At 35.0% G+C, this 19201-nt stretch overlaps 1 protein-coding gene across 50 annotated transcripts in view; it reads right to left on the bottom strand.

Annotated features, from left to right (window-relative positions):
• TRDN (triadin) overlaps positions 1-19201 on the bottom strand; it is a 415089-nt gene that overhangs the window by 123803 nt on the left and 272085 nt on the right. For all 50 annotated transcript variants that reach the window (XM_070795846.1, XM_070795842.1, XM_070795840.1 and 47 more), the window contains 6 exons: positions 17978-18031; positions 13238-13267; positions 6215-6244; positions 5524-5541; positions 1782-1814; positions 1634-1660 (listed from right to left, as the gene is read on the bottom strand). In XM_070795846.1, the coding sequence (XP_070651947.1) occupies positions 1634-1660; positions 1782-1814; positions 5524-5541; positions 6215-6244; positions 13238-13267; positions 17978-18031 (192 nt within the window). The remainder of the gene's footprint in view (positions 1-1633; positions 1661-1781; positions 1815-5523; positions 5542-6214; positions 6245-13237; positions 13268-17977; positions 18032-19201) is intronic.

Raw genomic sequence — 19201 nt, 5'->3', positions numbered from 1 at the left:
TAATTCAACTTTCTGCATATGTACACATGTAAGAATATATGTTATGGCCAAATGGTGGGAACATTACCTTGGAATACCTAATGTGGTGAAAGTGGGATTATTACATATAATAAATTATTTAAGAGTTATTCATGTTTATGTTTTTTCAAAAATATATTATCATATGTGATAATTTTTTTTTCATCCAATCAAACATTATCAAGTGCCCAAAATGTTCCTGACATTATAATAGGCATTGTGGGGATAAATATATAAAAAACGATCCTTATCTTCTAATTTCTATTTAAACTGGGAAATAGAAAAGGTAATATGATCATAAAAGTATGTTAAGTGTTTTTATATGGAAAATAAAATGATGCCATGGGAACTAGTTGGAGAATCACCTAAATGATTTGGGTTTGCTGAGGAAGTTTTACAAACCTGAAAGAAGAATAAGAAATGTGGTTTTGAATCTGACTTGCTATGGTTTGTGATACAGGTAGAAGTAATTTAGCTAGATTTGCTTGGTTATTTACATAATATTGAAAATTTTTATTTTGTGCATGTGTGCTAAGTCACTTCATTTGGGTCCAACTCTGCGACCCTATGGGCTGCAGCCAGCTAGTCTCTCTGTCCATAGAATTTTCCAGGTAAGAATACTGGAGTGGGTTGTTGTACCTTCCTCCAGGGTTTTTTCCCAGCCCAAGGATCAAACCTGAGTCTCTTACATCTCCTGCATTGGCAGGCAGGTTCTTTACCACTAGTGCCACCTGGGAAACCCAATTTTTATTTTAATGTATCACTAATGTAAATGCTATTTCCATTTAAATATATTATGATGGGAGGAGTGACTAATGGACATTATATGAGGCTATGACTACCTACACACATACACACACAGATCATTAAATTTCCTTGATCAGGAAATACATTTATTTTCATTTGAAACAACAGGGCAAGTTAAATGCCTGGAAACTTTAAGAAAATCATTTGATATCTACAGGAACTGAATTCTTAGTTTTTGTTTGTTTGTATGTGTGTTTTTCTGCTTGTCTGATTCTCAATTTGTTTTTTTTTTTTTCCCTCATTCAAATGTAAATAGGTTGGAGACATAATCTACTTCTCTCACTGCAACTCCCCTACGTACTCAAGATGTGTCAGTAAAGAACATTTTGAATAGACAGAGAATATTTGCTAGAATTAAATATTTCATATTTAAAAACAAAGCAAGATCAGATGCACTTACAGGAAGGGTTTTGCTTTTATTTTTGTTTTTCACACTAGACTATAATGGGGCTTCTCACACACTGCATTGACAAATCCACTGGGGATGTTAGGAAGTTTCAGATTCTGATTCAGAATCTCTGGAGCCAGAGATTCTGCATCTCTAACAATCTCTCAGGAGACCCTTACACTGCTGGTTCACAGAACACACGCTGAGTAGCAAGAATGTAACATATTACTCGGCTTCCATTTTCTTACATGGCCTTGACACTAACTCTATGTCCAGAGCTTGGAAAAATAACATCTCATAAGATGGAAGGATTTCCTGCCCTTTCCACCTATTTTGGTCCTTACCCCCTGTCTGAGGCTGCAGCATTAATAAAGCCTGGACATCAGATAGAAAGACCCCTGCAGCCCCAGTCTGACTCACCTGACTGTTCCTTCTTTGGTGACTTTGCTGAATCAAACAAGAAAAGAAAAACAAAATTAACATTCCATGCTATTTGATGGCATTTTAGTATTTAATTGCAAATTAATATCTCAAAATTAAGAGGATGGAGGAATTTAAAAACAGTTACCTGGTTCCACGTGTTGTTCTTTCTTTTCCTGTTCTGAAATATAGTATTTTTGTTATTATTATTCCAATTTTATTTTCCAACTTAATTGTTCTAACACAAAGAAACATGCATGTACTAGTGCAGTATTGCACCAATAATAGCTGCCATGAAGACTAATATTGATGTATATTTAAAATAAGTTTTTCCATTTCTCAGTTTTTCCTCATAGAACAGCAATAAAGATGTTCTGAATATGAGAGGAATTAAAATTTTTCATGGATAAGAATCTAGAAAGATATCATAAGGTCTATAAAGGATGGAAAAAGTTTAAATTTTCTTACTGACTAGATCAATATGTGGAGAAGGCAATGGCAACCCCCTCCAGTACTCTTGTCTGGAAAATCCCATGGACGGAGGAGCCTGATAGGCTGCAGTCCACTGGGTCACGAAGAGTCAGACACGACTGAGCGACTTCCCTTTCACTTTTCACTTTCATGCATTGGAGAAGGAAATGGCGACCCACTCCAGTGTTCTTGCCTGGAGAACCTCAGGGACGGGGGAGCCTGGTGGGCTGCTGTCTATGGGGTCGCACAGAGTCAGACACGCCTGAAGTGACTTAGTAGCAGTAGCAGATCAATATGAAATAAATTTGGGATAAAAAGTAAGCAATAAGGATAATTGTTGCAGTTGCTTTAAAATAATCCTCAGATAAGGACGAACAGACTTCTGAACTTTTTATTATAAGGTGAAATTTTCTTGTATTGAAAAGATATTTGTTTAGCTAAGACAAAGGCTTTGCTGAGGCAGATTTAAGACACTAAAAATAGACTAAGAATTTTCAGGAATAAGCAAAACACACTTCCCTTGTTTTTAGGACAAATGCTTCTTACAGAGTCCTTTTCAGACAGTGTTTCTTTTTAAGAACCCACTTTTTCCAGTATTATATGAGACAAAGCATTATTCTGGCCTCAAGATTAAGGTGACATTTATGTTAAAATAAGCACTAATTTTATATGAAGTGCAGGTACTAATTTTATATGAAGTGCTATTATCTACATTTCTATTCTTACTTATTTTGCCTTGACAAGCTTGTCAAGTTAATTTAAACGATTGTCAAATGCTTTAACATAGACACATTTATATCTGATTTTTTAAAGAAAAAGAATGAGATTTCTTTAAGTTTTATTTGGTGCATATATTTTTGACACTAGAAGATGTTTATGCTGAAAGAGTTCTTAGAACTTTATTTAGAAACATAGAGTGTCATCGAACCTCCTAAGGTCATCTCATTGATCTCTCAGGTATACAGTTTTTTTTTTTACCAGGTTTGTAGTTGTGAGGGTATAATGAGTGATTTAGCCACTCCCAAGATAGCAGGCAGACAATAAAACAAATAAAACGGATGGCTTGACCAAGTGTTACAAGTCAAAAGGAAGAAGCACAGGTGACTTAGTTAAAATTAACAACACAATTAAGAACTTTACCAAAAATTGTCTGGAAAACATGGAGTAATTAAATGCATTGCTTAACTTATTGCTGAGCTGAACCACCAACTACAAAAATATTTCTAAGAAATTTCTAAAGTGATAACAATCAAAAAATACTGGAAGTAGATTTGGGTATGCATCAAAATCGATTACGAGCTGTCTGTGAGATTTCAAAGTTAAAATAAGGGTCTTCCAATCATATCAGAATATTATTCTGTAAGTAGAAAAACACCTGTGTTAATTTGGGATGATATGCAAGAAAAGGCTGTCAAACATTTATTATATGGGATAATTCAAGATGTAATTATTGAATTGTCTTAATAAATAAAAAAAATTACCCTTATATCTACAGGGACTGTGAAATGATATTTACAACTGATTTTAAAATTTTTTTTACGTTTTATTTTGAAAAAAATATAGATCATTAGAATTGACAAAACTATACACAGGAAGGTCCCATGTACACTTCCCCCATTTCCTCTACCATGATTTGTATTAAACTGAAAAACAAAACAAAATAAATAACCAACAAGTTGTGGTTATAGCAAAATAAGAATATAGGATTGGAGAAGTATAACTGAATAAAGTAATCTTGAAGTAAAAAAATATGTTACTAAATCCAATAAATTCAACGATATGACAATAAGAACAACAAAAGCAGGTCCAGATGATAAACTAGAGCAAAAAATGTATTTCGAGGAAAACTCTTTTTTCCTGTCCTTATTACTGTCCAAGTCACAACCCACAGAACTTCCCAAGGAGGGAGACAGTTGGGATGCTAAACAAATGTCTGGGAAGGCATGTTTATTTATCAAATATATCAATACTGTGAAGATTATCAAGGAGTCACAGTGTCTGTGGGAACTTTTGAATCATATAGATTGTAATAAAGTGAGTGCCTTAAGGTTACATAAATATGTTACTTAACACCATTTTTCAAATCTCCAGTTGTCCTCCATTTCCCTGCTGGTGAAGTGGTGTATAGAGTGTTTTCTATATCAGTATGCCACTGCCCACCAGATGCTGTGCCCACACAGAAATCTAGGACTGAAGGATCACAAACTTCTCTGTAGATAGATTGCTCCCCCTGGCTGAGCTGCAGTACAATTTCATGACTCTCTTCACAGGACTTTCTAGAGCACTTTTATGACATGAGGAGTCTCAATGCCCTAAGTTTTGCCAGACCAGAGGGCACATAAATTTTTTTTAATTGGTATATATTTTTAAACATGTTTTTAATTTCTCCTAGAATTCTTAAAGTACTACATACCTGGGAATTGATGGCTTTTAATGGCTAATTGAACAGGATTAAATTGATAATTTTTGTTTCTGTCTGTTCAACATACCCTGTATCTTCAGAGAAGAGTATACATTTGCAAAAGACACAACCTCAAAGTATCAAGCTTTACTGAACTGTCGGCAAGCAAGCTTTAATAATATGTGTTAAACACTGGGTGCTGCCTAAGTTATGCATCCTAAACAAAGCAGTTTCACAGAGCTCATAGTGCTTGTAGGGAAAAAGAATCATTTTATGGACAAAATGTCATATACCATGCAAACACACCAAAATATTTATGGATTACAAGAAGAAAGAAAGCAGAAAAGAGACTGTAAATCTAGCCTGAAATAGAATTTCTCTTCTATTTTCAACTACAGAACTAACCAGATTACAGAGACTACATTTACACTAACATAATATAATACCCTTTTGGTTAATGGAACAAAGTTATATTTTTTGGTGATGACTGTGGATATTATCGGAGAAGGCAATGGCACCCCACTCCAGTACTCTTGCCTGGAAAATCCCATGGATGGAGGAGCCTAGAAGGCTGCAGTCCATGGGGTCGCTGAGGGTCGGACACGACTGAGCGACTCCATTTTCACTTTTCACTTTCATGCATTGGAGGAGGAAATGGCAACCCACTCCAGTGTTCTTGCCTGGAGAATCCCAGGGACGGGGGAGCCTCGTGGGCTGCCGTCTATGGGGTCGCACAGAGTCGGACACGACTGAAGTGTCTTAGCAGCAGTAGCAGCGGATATTATTAGATGACTGCATGAATTTGAACAGGACTCAAAGAAATTAGAGTGCCATGCTTTTCAGTTCACTCTGACCATCCCCTCCCTGGGTTGTATATTCTTTCATTCTGAAAAAAATAAAGAGTTCCCATGCATAAAACATTGAAAAGAAAGATTCAAAACCACAAGTTTAAGTATAACAGCAAGCCAATAGTTGTAGTAAATAGAAAAAAATATATACTTTGCATGCATTTCCTTACTTTTTCCCTTGGGTAGTTCTGTTGAAAAAAATATAAATAGAAAACTGTTGCTCATGAAATTGTCAAAGATAAAATATACTCCCCCAACACACTGATTTGATTTTAATTTTTTAAATCCCTCCCCCCATTCTCTCCCCTTAAATTTCACAGTAAGTGTTGACCTGAGGTATTGTTGACTATTATAGGTGCTTCCATAAGTTGATTGTAAAGCATTATTTGACAATGGATCTAAGATGATACTGTTTAATCATTTAAAATAATTATATATTTTAGTCTTTTTTAAGTACATGTGAACATATAAACACTCTGTACAAATAAACACATACAAACAAATACAGAAGACCCAGGTATACTTGCCACATAGTTTATGATTCTATTCAAGACTTAAATGATTCAGTTTTATTGATGCTGGTATATCCAAGATTAATTAAATTTATGCTTTCTAGCAAAATAAATGCTTGATACTGAACATGGCTCAATTTCTTGTCCAGCTAACATTTCTTTAAAAATAACTGCCAAATATTTTTCATAGAATTATTGTCAGTAAAGACTCAACTCTTTCTCTTTGTCTCTCATTATTTCTCTCTTTTTAATCCCATATATATTTTTTTCTTTCATGGGAATCCTTTAAAAAGGAATTCTGCTTGGGGTTCATTAAACATAAGACAGAAAAAGGAAATATTCCCAATACCTTCTGTAGGTGTTTTTGTTTTCTTGGAATCTGAAAACACAAATATAAATTATTGATAAAGCAGACAAGAAAAATCAGCAACTGATAAGTGCACATCAAAATGTCCATACACTCTGAAATCATTTTAAATGAAATGGATTGATTGCATGATGTATTTCTAGAACATGGGGTTTAAAGATAAATTATTGTGTTTTTGAGAGGAGGATTATTAGGTTAAGGTCGGAAGTGAGAAACTAGAAACTTTAGATGCATAAAATATAGAAAACTACGAAGGAAGATATTCATACCTAATTTGCAAAGAAAGTACATTGTGTCTATCAAAGCTAATGACCTTTTAATAAAAAGTCAAATTGAGTAGATATACTATTTCAGTAGAGATTGTTTGGAATCCCTGATTTTAGTTGGCAATTTCCTCATTTGTTCAATCTATAGCAATCCAGGGGAAACGCACAGTACTCTCCTTGAACTGATATATCTCCAATAAAAACATGAAATGACTCCTATTATAATGAAAAGAAACAGGAGATGATGGCTCATGGGTTACTGATGAACACAAAATCTACTTAGTAATTGCTATGTAGTAATGTGCATTCAGTGATCAAAAGGCATCTCTTTAATTTTTAGTCTTTTGGGTATTCAGCTTATATCTGAGAAATTTATTATTTCCAGTATTTATACCATGAAACTATCTGTTCCTATCACTTGAAATTAAAAACAAGTTTTTAAAAACATGTTTATTTTAGGATTGTTGTTCAGTCGCTAAGTCATTTCCAACTCCTGTGACACCATGGACTGTAGCCCATCAGGCTCCTCTGTCCATGGGGTTCTCCAGAAAAGAATACTGGAGTGGGTGGCCAATTCCTTCTCTATATTTTAGGATGGAGGCATCTTTCTTTCTTTTTTTTTTTTTTTTTGTTGGGATAGAGGCACTTTAACTTAGATTTTTGTTTAGAATATTTTATCCTATTTTTTCTTTTACCTCTTCTGTAAGTTAGCTTTGGAATGCTCTGAATATTATTGAAAATAGAATAATAATAATGAACGATGAATTGGCACTTGCACAAGATAGGTAAACTGTTCTCTGGCTGACGATCATTTGGCTTAGAACCTACGCCAACAGATATTCACTAACATTTGGCTAGTTAATGGATTTGTGTGCTTTTTGGTGACATAGACAGACTATGATTATATTTACAAATGGACCTAAAATGACTGAAGATGACAGTGAGTAGGAGACTGTTCACAAAAGGCAGTTAGATGGTCAACTGAATTGTTTTATGAGAAAATGATAATCAGCAACAGAAATAGTGTGGTGAAAATAATAACAATTCCATAGAAGTAGAAAGATGAAAACACATTTTAGGAGAGCAACTTGGGAAAAAAAAAGATCTAGAAAGTGATTAAAATGAGCATGCTTTCTGAAGCAATAATTTCACTTATAGATTTCCAAGGAGAAAAATGCAAACCTATCTCATAGAAAGATGCTTTGTTTCTGACATTGTTTTATACCTCTAAATAATGGGAGTATTAATCAGTACCCTCCATGCAGTAGGAGAATGGTTCAGGGGATTCATAGTATATACACATAATTGAAAACTACAGTCATTAAAATGATGTTTTGCAACTTCTTTCTGAATTTCTTTTTTTTTCTGTAAGAGGGTTATATTTCATGTATAAGAGAAAAACAAACCTTATTTTTAAGCAACATATCCTTGAAACTATACACTTATTTATTGAGTAAATATTTATTAAACACCACTGTGCTTAGCATCGTTAGTAAAAAGAACTTCTGACTAAATTTTTCTTAATACCTGCCACCTCACCCTCAAAAAACAATCTTTTTCTTGCTATTCAGTTTCTCACCAGGAAGTATAATAAAGTGGGTGAGATTTGTGATCTAAAACAAATGTGCTCTGCAAGCAATTTCTCATTCATTTCCTTCAGGAGTAAATACCCTAATTATGTAAGCAGGTAATTCAAATACTAGAAAAATATTTCATAAACAACTCCATACAAGAATGCAATAAATGCCATTTGTCATTTTACTCGTATTTAGCTATAATGTCACTTCTATTTGGAGACATATTCTCATATTACAACAACAATTCTCATATTACATGGGCTGGAAGTGTGAAGTGAACAGTTCAATGGCCCACACAAGTTATTAATTAGTTTGGCTCTAGTATACTAGAATAGGATTTATCCCTGAGAGGTCCTGTGATTCTCACCGAGCAATCTTTTGAGCCCAGAGTACAGCCTAATGCAAACCACTGAAAGATTATGGTGGGCACATGTCATTCAGAACTGCAATTGAAGATGAAGCCGGGGAAGAAAGGTAGAACAGACAGAGGATAAAATGGGCTTATTAGAACTGGATTATTTTCAATCCCTCTGTTTTTAAACTTGATGCTGGCACGGGGTAGGGGTGAAAAGCTTAATACAATATGGGTAAGTCTAGAATTCCCATTGTTTTTAATCTACTGTTCTTTTCTCTGGTAGTAAGAATAGATAAAATATTGTGTGTACTAAGTCACTTCACTCGTGTCCAACTCTTTCAACCCTGTGGACTGTGTAGCCTGCCAGCCTCCTCTGTCCATGGGCTTCTCCAGGCAAGAATACAGGAGTGAGATGCCATGCCCTCCTCCAGGGGATCTTCCAGACCCAGGAATCTAACACACATGTCTTATGTCTTCTGCATTGGCAGGTGGGTTATTTACCACCAGTGTCACCTGGGAAGCCCCGATAAAATACTGTATTAGCTATCAATTGTTCTGTAATAAAAGAAAGAAAAGGATATGAACTCCAGGGTCAGGTAATGTATATCACTTGTTGAAACAGAGAAAACATTTCACAAAGTAGAAGTGTAAAAAATAACAAGTCATGCTATTTTTGATTTAACTGGATCAATCTAATTTACTGATCTAATCAAATTGGTCTTTAAAAAATTCAATATATTTGCTGTGAGAACTGGGAGCTATAGTGAAATGTACTTAAAATGTCATCATAATTACAAGTCTCTTCGTTAGGAGTCAACAGAGCAGAAGATTTATATAAGTAAATACCTGAGCAACCAAAAATACAATGCTTGAAACTGGAAGATCACATACTGACCCTGAAGAGCCATTAGTACCAGGCCTCAATACTCATGTTACTAAACTTCATTATGCTCTCTCAGCATCCTGCTGAGATGGCTTAAAATATTATAAAGACTTACTTGCTGAATATATCTCCCTATAGGCCATCTGCCCAATAATCTGAACAACAATCTTCTATTAAGAACATAGAGGCCCACAGCAGCTGTGATTTAAAGGCAGTGATGTATTTGCAATCTGTTCATCACTCATTCAACTTTAGCCGTGTATCAGGTATGCTCTATTATGTTCATAATGATGCCAGAGAATAATGAAATTCCAATTGGAATTAAAGGGAAAAATTAACTCTCTGATAGGCTAATAAACCAGGTAATGAAGTATACCATTTGTGAGTGTGTGTATATGGAACTTGCCAATTGACATCCTTATTCAATTACAATATCAGAGACTTTGCATTGTTTTTTAGCATGACTCCTCTTCAAATTTCAATGATAAAGTCCTAGAACTTAGGACCAATTCTCACATGGGTTTAACTCTATTCAGTTTTGCCCTAATTACAGTAAATAATAAATCTTATCTGGCTAGTTCTCAATGGAGTTGTATCCTTCAGAACATAACCTGTGTTGAAACAGGTTTTCCAGCCCCTAGAATTTCATCAATGAAGCTGGTGTTAGATGAATGAGATCAATCTAGATCTGCTAGTACATCTCAAGTAGCAGCTAGAGACAATATACGCTTAAGACAAAATTGTTAATGTGTGTGTGATCAGTCATGTCCAAATCTGTGATCGTATGGACTGTAGTCCATCAGGCTCCTCTGTCCAAGGAATTTTCCTGGCAAGAATACTGGAGCAGGTTGCCATTTCCTACTCCAGGAGATCTTTCTGACCTGGGGATCAGACTCACATCTCTTGTATCTCCTGCATTGGCAGGTGGATTCTTTACCCCTGTGCCATTTGGGAAGCCCCATATTGTTAATAATTGACTAGCAAATTCCTAGACCTAAAAAGCTCAGTGTAATATAACTCCTACATTCAAAAAGCTAAGATCATGGCATCTGGTCCCATCACTTCATGGCAAATAGACGGGGAACCAATGGAAACAGTGACAGACTTTATTTTGGGGGGCTCCAAAATCACTGCAGATGGTGACTACAGCCATGAAATTAAAAGATGCTTGCTCTTTGGAAGAAAAGCTATGACAAACATATTAAAAAGAAGAGGTATTACTTTGCCAACAAAGGTCCATATAGTCAAAGCTGTGGTTTTTCCAGTAGTCATGTATGGATGTGAGAGTTGGACAATAAGGAAAGCTGAGTGCCGAAGAATTGATGCTTTTGAACTGTGGTGTTGGAGAAGACTCTTGAGAGTCCCTTGGACTGCAAGGAGATCCAACCAGTCCATCCTAAAGGAACTCAGTCCTGAATATTCATTGGAAGGACTGATGCTAAAGCTGAAATTCCAATACTTTGGCCACCTGATGCAAAGAATGGATTCATTGGAAAAGACTCTGACGCTGGGAAAGACTGAAGGTGGGAGGAGAAGGGGACGACACAGGATAAGATGGTTGGATGGCATCACTGACTTGATGGACATGAGTTTGAGCAAGCTCCAAGAGTTGGTGATGAACAGGGAAGCCTGGCATGCTGCAGTCCATGGGGTTTCAAAGAGTTGGACAGGACTGAGTGACTGAACTAAATATAACTCCCAATTGAAAAAAAAAGTCCTTCCTTGTCTGCATTGTGAAAATTTGAGTGCCTGCTCATATTTCTTGTGGCTATATTTATCTTAAGATTCCTAGATATTAATGATTCATAATAAATATCTGTTGAGCAATGTACAAACTAAGGAAATGTGTTAGTCCCTGTAGGGGATAAAAGTGAATAAGAGATGGTCCCTTTAATCAAAGTCTTAAAGTCAATTAGAATAGAATGAAAATGATGCAAAGAATAAGAAGTACAATGAGCATAAGGTAAATAATATTAAGGAGGTACACATAAACTCTGAAGGAGGACTATAAATGAAAGAGAAAAAATATTTCATTGGGAGGATCAAACATTCCAGAGCAAAGAGAATTTAACTCTGAAGGAGGACTATAAGTGAAAGAGAAAAAATATTTCATTGGGAGGATCAAACATTCCAGAGCAAAGAGAATTTATCTTGAGCCCTAAAAACACTGAGTATTCATAGAAGGAAAAGGCGAGGGCAAGATCTATTACGATAATAGCAAGAACAATAGCAGCACATTGTATCTGTTTTTGAAAGTGGTTTGCTATACATAAAATGCATAATACTTAAAGGAAGAACGTGGTGAGAGTGCAGGACATAGGCTCCACCACGGTGCCCTGGCAACTTTTGTTCTAGGTATGCATGCCATTCAGGCAAAAGTCTGAACCACAGCTAATCCTGAGTCTGGCAGGATGCCTTGTGTCCTTCTAGAACGTAAGGGGATGAGCCTCTGAGGACTTGCTATGAGACCATTTTCCTTGTGCCTCTCTGTTCTACTGCCTGTCAAAGCTGTGTCAGGACCTACTATCTCTTTTTTCTTGTAAGATCTCTTTATACACACCACAACATTCATCATATAAATCATATAATTTCTAAAATGCGCTGAAATATTTCCCATGTATATGTATACTGACTTCTATGCCTTGATAATAAGTACATTAATATGTATTAGTTGACTTTATTATGATACTATGTAATAGTAATAACCAACTAAAACAGTTTCTCCTCAGATCTATTGACTCTTAGATTCTGGTTTAACAGAAGTAGAATGTGACCCCCCTCCCCAAGCTCTTATATGTAAAATTCTGATACAACTAAATTTAAAATATAACACTTATCTTATTTTTCTCAGATCAGATGAACACTAATTAGAAAATAACTGTCATTTTCAAAGTCAGAAGTGATTGCTTATCTTTACATGTGACTTTTCACTGAGAAAATAAGCCTAGATGAACAGGGGTGATATCTAGAAATCCTGTCTACTAGTCAGGATGTGCATTAGAAACATCTCTAAATAGAATCACAGAGATTTAGAGGGCCTTAACAGTCTTCTCAGCTTGAATAAAGTTTAGACAGTGTCCTTCTTGACTACAGGCCCCTGACCTCCCTTTTATCAGAGCATTTACTTTAGAAAATTGTAAATTCTTTCTCTGTCCCTTTGAAACATAAATCTTTTACAACCAGAAATACCTTTTTCAAGATCTGTAAGATATCACTTTGGAATATAATCATCTAAGGGGATGCATAGTCCTATATGCCAGTCAATGAGGAAGGGTAGGAGCCTAATTTCCCAGGGAACAATTAGGAAATCTAAAGGGCCTCATCACATTGACCAGCTCCTACCCCAAGTAGGAGTTGAGAGTTAAAGTTGAGAGTTCAATTTCTCCTACTGTAAACACACTTGACCCCTTTGCAGCAGTCTTGAATAAAGTCTTCCTTGCCCATTTAAGTCCATCAGGTGCAGTCTCTCTTTGGCAACAGAGAATAAATGACTCCATATCAGGACACCCTGACAAAGGGAGGTGGAATGCAAGGGATGGATTATGACTTATTTGCAACTTAATAGAACAAAGTAACATCAATCGCTTGTCAGTGTCACAGATATAAGTAGTTGCTATGAGAAAATTGGTCTATATTTTACATATTTTTGACGTTTAATAAAATTTCTAATGAAATAGAAGGCCCAAGATTTTGAGAGATGGTGTTTCACCCCCTACATATTGAGAAATATTAGATTAAAATTACTGTTTAAAAAAGTGGTTCACCCTTTAGTGGGAGGAGATGTAGAAAAAAACACAATCACACAAAATATATGCACATAATAGATCCAAAGTAAACATAGACAAGCTGGCAGTCAAACTTCCACTCTGACTTTTGGTAACTCGTTCACATAAAAAGCATAAAGGAACTCTGTATAAAACATACCTTCCTTCTTTTCCTCTTTTTTAGTAGGTGCTGAAATAAGGGAAAGAAAATAGCATTAAAACATATTAAATAACTATTCTTCAGAAAACTGGGAACATGCGAATGTAGTGCATGTATTCATAAATTTAGTGGTTATCAGTGAACAAACTAACTCATCCAAATTTGAAAATAAGAAAGTAAGTTGAAAATAATATTCATATGAAGTTTTTTTTTTAATTCAGATATAAACACAGAACAAAAAGAATAAAAATATGCTGTTACACAGACAAGTAGTTAAAATAATGTGTTTAGCATAATTCCATTTTAGGTTTGAAACTGTTATATCTGAGCAAATCACAATCACTTCTAAAATAAAAGGACTGAAAGTCGCTCAGTCATGTCTGACTCTTTGAGACCCCACTGACTGTGTAGTTCCCAGAATTCTCTGGGCCAGAATACTGGAGTGGATAGCCTTTCCCTTCTCCAGGGGATCTGCCCAACCCAGGGATCAAACCCAGGTCTCCCGCATTGCGGGTGGATTCTTTACCAGCTGAGCCACAAGGGAAGCCTGAGAATACTGGAGTGGGTAGCCTATCCCTTCTCCAACGGATATTCCCGACCCAGGAATCAAACCGGGGTCTCCTGCACAGCAGGCAGATTCTTTACCAACTGATCTATGAACTAAATCTATGCAAAAATAATGGAATATATAAATTATTTGTGCCTAGTTACTGAAGAATTACATACCAGTTTATTATACATAGTTATAATACCTGTATAAAATGTATCATTTCTGAAAGAGTTACTAAAAATTCCACCCTCCTTTTAGCAAATGTATACCATCATTTACAAACAGAAAAGGCATAGCACACTTTAATTACCTTTGAATCTTGACTTCCTCTGTGGTGGAATTCACCTAACCCTAGATCACAAGTCTAAACAGGATCCAAGTTATAGTTTATAAATGTTACTGGAAGCATTTGAGGGAGGCATTCAGTCGTCTGGGAGTTGTTCCAAGCGAGGTGACCCTAGGTTCTGTGTAACGTTCGTTCTGGGGCCAAATCTATGATGCCTTAAGCCACATTAATTGAATCAGAGATTGTGTGCATCCCTTAAAGCAATTCCTTTTGAGTGGATTAGAATTTGGGGGACCACTTTCAACCAATATCCAGGACTACACTGGATCTATACTTTGTGCTACAATTGCCAAAACACTTTCGTGTACATTCTCTCTTTGGCCGTCATAACAATCTTATGAGAAAGGCAGGCCAGAGTAAGGAACTAAGCCTTAGAGACATCGGATGATTTACACATGTTCACACTGTGTAGCAGACTGTGAGCAAGTAGCAGAACTGGGAATAAAAATCAGGAACAAGAGACTCAAAAGGAATATACTTAAATTTATTAATGTATAACAGGTCATTTTTATCTATCTTCTAAATGTTATTAACACGGCATTATTTTTGTAGTAAAAAAGTAAATTCACAAGTAAATTAATTCTATTTGGTTCACATTTGTTTCTTTTAAAGGAGTTTTAATTAATAACACACAAAATATAGAGAGGATCTATACCTATATTGTTTTTAAGTTAAGACATTCACCTGTTCCAATGATATGATAAGGAGAGTAATGAAGATACTAAGATGCACTGTAGGATATCAACACTGGCCAATAGGTTTCAAAGCCATCAGCCATTATTTCAGCAAATTCTTTGGAATTGACTCAATAGACTTATTTGTAGTTAGTTCTTTACTTAACAAATAAGAATTTACTTCAAGAAACTGCATAATTTTCAAAAATCACCCACCATGTATACATTTGATTCTCTAATTTGCTTAAATGTCCACATTTTACCTGGAGCTTGTACAACAAGGACAAGAATTGAATGGTGTTATCCTTTTAGATACTGCAAAGAGGATTTTGCTTAGTTTTTCTCTTACAATTATCTCCACAATATCTCCCAAATTTAAGTTATAACCTCTCTCAAGAAGGATCAAAGAGTGAAGGTAGAGGGTTCTTTAAAAAAATAAATAACTTAAAACAACATATGTCTCATGTCTTTATAATGACAACAACCTTTTATAACTACCACTAACTCTATATTTACTTAAGTCATCCACTTACCAACAATGCATTTTTTCCTCCAGTTTATTTTTCAGTCATGCTACAAATCCAAGTCATCACCTCTCCCTCATGAGAAATCCCACTTCCTGAAAATCACTTTGTCTTAAAATACTTTGGCATTTATTATCTTTACAATTCAACTTAGCACTACTAGGTAGCCAATTTGTGTTATTACTTAAAGTTTCCCAGTCTCCAAATTGCAATCTCTTATAGCATAGAGACCTTCATTTCATAGACTTCTCAGTGCCTCAAAACACTAAATGCTAAATGTACTTCCAAAAAAAAAAAAAAAAAAAAGCATGCTAAATCTTAATTATAATTAAATATGTACATACACATACAGAATTTATCTAAAACTAGGTTTAAAATATTTAGTTATAAAAATTAAAGAAATAAACAATAAACTCTACTTTTAACCCACTATAAACATCACTGTTAATTTTACCACTTTATCCAACAAAGATATCAGTCTTTGCTATAGCAATATTGCCATTGTTTTTAAGCTGCCTTCACACGGAGAACTTGCAAATATTAATTAGTACTATGAATAATTTAATTGGGCAGCTGTGGTGTTATAAAACCTGTCTACAAAGGGTCTACTGAGTCTGTGCACAGCACAAGTGACATTCATCCCTATTTGGTGTGTCCCTGCTTTGAGGTGTCATTACAATTCAGTGAACACGTATATCCATCTCCTAACTTTTGCCTTGTACACGGTGTTCAATCAACACTTTCATCCAATCTCCCTAAAAGGATAGTTCTAACAAGCCTTCAAAACTCTACATTATTATTCACTCGACAATAAATCCTTTATTCTTAAAGAATAAGTTCTGAGGCTGCCTTATCCAATGTACTTAGAATGTAAAAGTAAAGAGTCCATGGCCCCAAGCTCAAGTTTGAAGTAGATTTCCAGATAGCTCTTCACTTCTTTCCCCTGTACCCTCTAAAATGAGGCTAAACTAACACTAAATCCCAGCCTCAGATCATAGTTCCACATCCACCATGGCCTTCAGAAACCTCTGGGCTGGTGCACTGGGATGACCCAGAGGGATGGTATGGGGAGGGAGGATGGAGGAGGGTTCAGGATGGGGAGCACATGTATACCTGTGGCGGATTCATTTCAATGTTTAGCAAAACTAATACAATATTGTAAAGTTTAAAAATAAAATAAAATTAAACTAAAAAAAAAAAAAAAAGATAGACTGTGCTGGGTGATTGTGCTTTCTTTCATAAGAACCTATGTGTTTTAACTGCAGTAATTCTTGAACCAGTAGACATTCGCTTACGGAATTTATTCATGAATAGAAAACACAAAAGAGATGATGATGTTTGCCCTGCTTTTCCCATACTATTTATTACATTCCTTATCAGAACTCTTCTAAAGAAGAATAATGATCAAATCATAATTCTTAACCATTCTAGCATATATATATTATATACAGCCTCATTGGTCTGATGGCTAGTCAACCCATTTTATCAAATGTTCACTAGATTGATTCAACATACAGTTGGGTTCAGGATTAAACGTAACAGAAAATTTTGGATCAAATGTAATCATGTCATGTGCCGAGAAGTCTGCTACAAGGGCCTTCTGCCCAGAAACAAATGTCCCACCACCTAAATACATCTCCTTTACCGGTCAATACTGTATAATGTGGCATGGTGGTGGTTTAATCACTAAGTCGTGTCCTACTCTTTGCAACCCTATGGACTATAGCCTGCCAGGTTCCTCTGTCCCTGGGATTTCTCAGGCAACAACACTGGAGTGGGTTGTCATTTCTTCCTCCAGGGGATCTTCCTGACCCAGGGATCAAACCCGGGTTTTCTGCTTGGCAGAAGGATTCTTTACACTGAGCCACCTGGAAAGCCCCATAATGTGGTATAGGAGAGAAAGATTTTCTCCAGCAAATATTTTACTTTTCCTTTTTTAAGAGTGTTCTATAAAGCAGACACTGGAGTTAGAATAGCTTTCTCAAAGGATGCGATTTCAGGTGATAGTTAAAAAACAACATTATAGAAAAATTAAAGTAATTTTCCCAAATTGATGAATTAAAAATCATTATATTTTCTAAAGATCTCTTGAAGAAAACCACTTTTGATGCCCTAACGATGTTAGGGCAAGTTTTCACAAATGACTCATAAAATATAGGATGATTCCTTTGTAGTCATACCTGATTTTTACAGTCTTAGTATACAGATAAAGTAATACTAATTTAATAATATTCTGACTGAGTTTTCTAGGATGACAGTAATTACAATATGTACCTGAAAACACTGGAAAATGTATATATTTGTGTCTGTCTGCATTATCATCATCATTATCCAACTATCAATTAATCTATGGTTTATTTTTGGTAGTAAAAGGAAAAGCTCAGCAACATATTTGGAGTCAGGATATGAATTCTTGGGTTGTTAATTGTCTCCTCTGCAAATACGGCACTACTCTCAGTTACACTTTTTCCATTTACTAAATATGTACTTGAAATGTGTATCTTCATGCAACAAAAAATTTTTTTCTATAATGACCCAGCAGATGGTGCTATTCTGCAATAAACAGCTTGGATTTTGTCAATAAAGTGCTAAGACCTTTTTTTTTTTTTTTTTTTTAAACAATTTTAAAAGTGTTTTACTGCTTACCTTGTGCTGCAACTTTTATTGTCCCTTGTTTGGTTTCTGGGGCTTTGCTAGGCTCTTATGAATAAAAAGAGAAATAAATTACCATGAGATACTATTTGAGAAAGATATGTAACAACAAAAAAAGGAAAATTATAAAAACAAACATAAAAACACTGAGGAGGGAGGAGGGAGGCAGGTTCAGGATGGGGAACACATGTATACTTGTGGCGGATTCATTTCAATATTTGGCAAAACCAATACAATAGTGTAAAGTTTAAAAATAAAATAAAATTTAAAAAAATAAATAAAAATAAAAACACAGGCATACCTCAAAAAAAAAAAAAAAAGACAAGCTTTTAGTTTTACTAATCTTTGCTACTGTTTTTTTTTTTTTTCATTTCTTTTTCATTACATAAAGGAAATAAAACTAAAAGCATAAATACAAAAAAACCCCACAAAACAGTGTCCTTGGCATTCAAAATTTTTGTTAAGAAATGAACACAATTATTAGGAGAAGTGCTCAGAGTTAGGCTTACTAAGACAAAAATAAATATACCAAATAAAAGAATAAAATAAAGTTCCCCAAAACTGTTTTGCTTCACTGTTAACTGACCATAGGATACTTTGCACTTGCTTTAGCACCTGATTTTGAAACTCTCAGAATTCTTTCCATATTGTTTCTGTATTATTAGCCCTTTGAAATGCATGGAGCATTTAGACATAAATAAAGTGGCTCATTGAAGGTCACTGTGTGACTGACTAAAGCCCAGGAAAATCAAATTCCAGCACCAGCCTTTGACTGAATATTTCATTCCCTGTACAACTGTGGTGCCCATAAACATAACCATGGCCCTGGGCAACAATATGTGTTGTGAGAGAATCAGCAAGTTTCATTTTGAATTTTTCCTCCTTCTTGTCTTAGGGGATTTGGTTGTTTTTGTTTGTTTGTTTTTTCTATTTGTTCAGAATGTTCTCTTGAAAGAAACAAGAGTATCAAAAAACCCCTCCACTTGTAAATAATTGAATATATTATTTGAGTAATTAGCATAAAAATAAAGGAGAAATAAAGATTTTAAAAAGGAATGGATCATTGCACACTTCACTAATTGTTCATGATTGTCTTTACTGCATTTTCAATACTTGAATTCTCATTGAACAACATGGGAAGGAAGATTTAGTCATTTGTTTCAGATATTAATCTTTATATGTTCATTTACCACATATTTATTTAGGATCCATTATTTT

The sequence above is a fragment of the Bos indicus genome, chromosome 9 (genome assembly GCF_029378745.1).
Source record: "Bos indicus isolate NIAB-ARS_2022 breed Sahiwal x Tharparkar chromosome 9, NIAB-ARS_B.indTharparkar_mat_pri_1.0, whole genome shotgun sequence".
NCBI classification, from domain to species: Eukaryota; Metazoa; Chordata; class Mammalia; order Artiodactyla; family Bovidae; genus Bos; species Bos indicus.
Note: the sequence above shows the minus strand (reverse complement) of the source record. Positions and strands in the feature narration are given on the sequence as shown.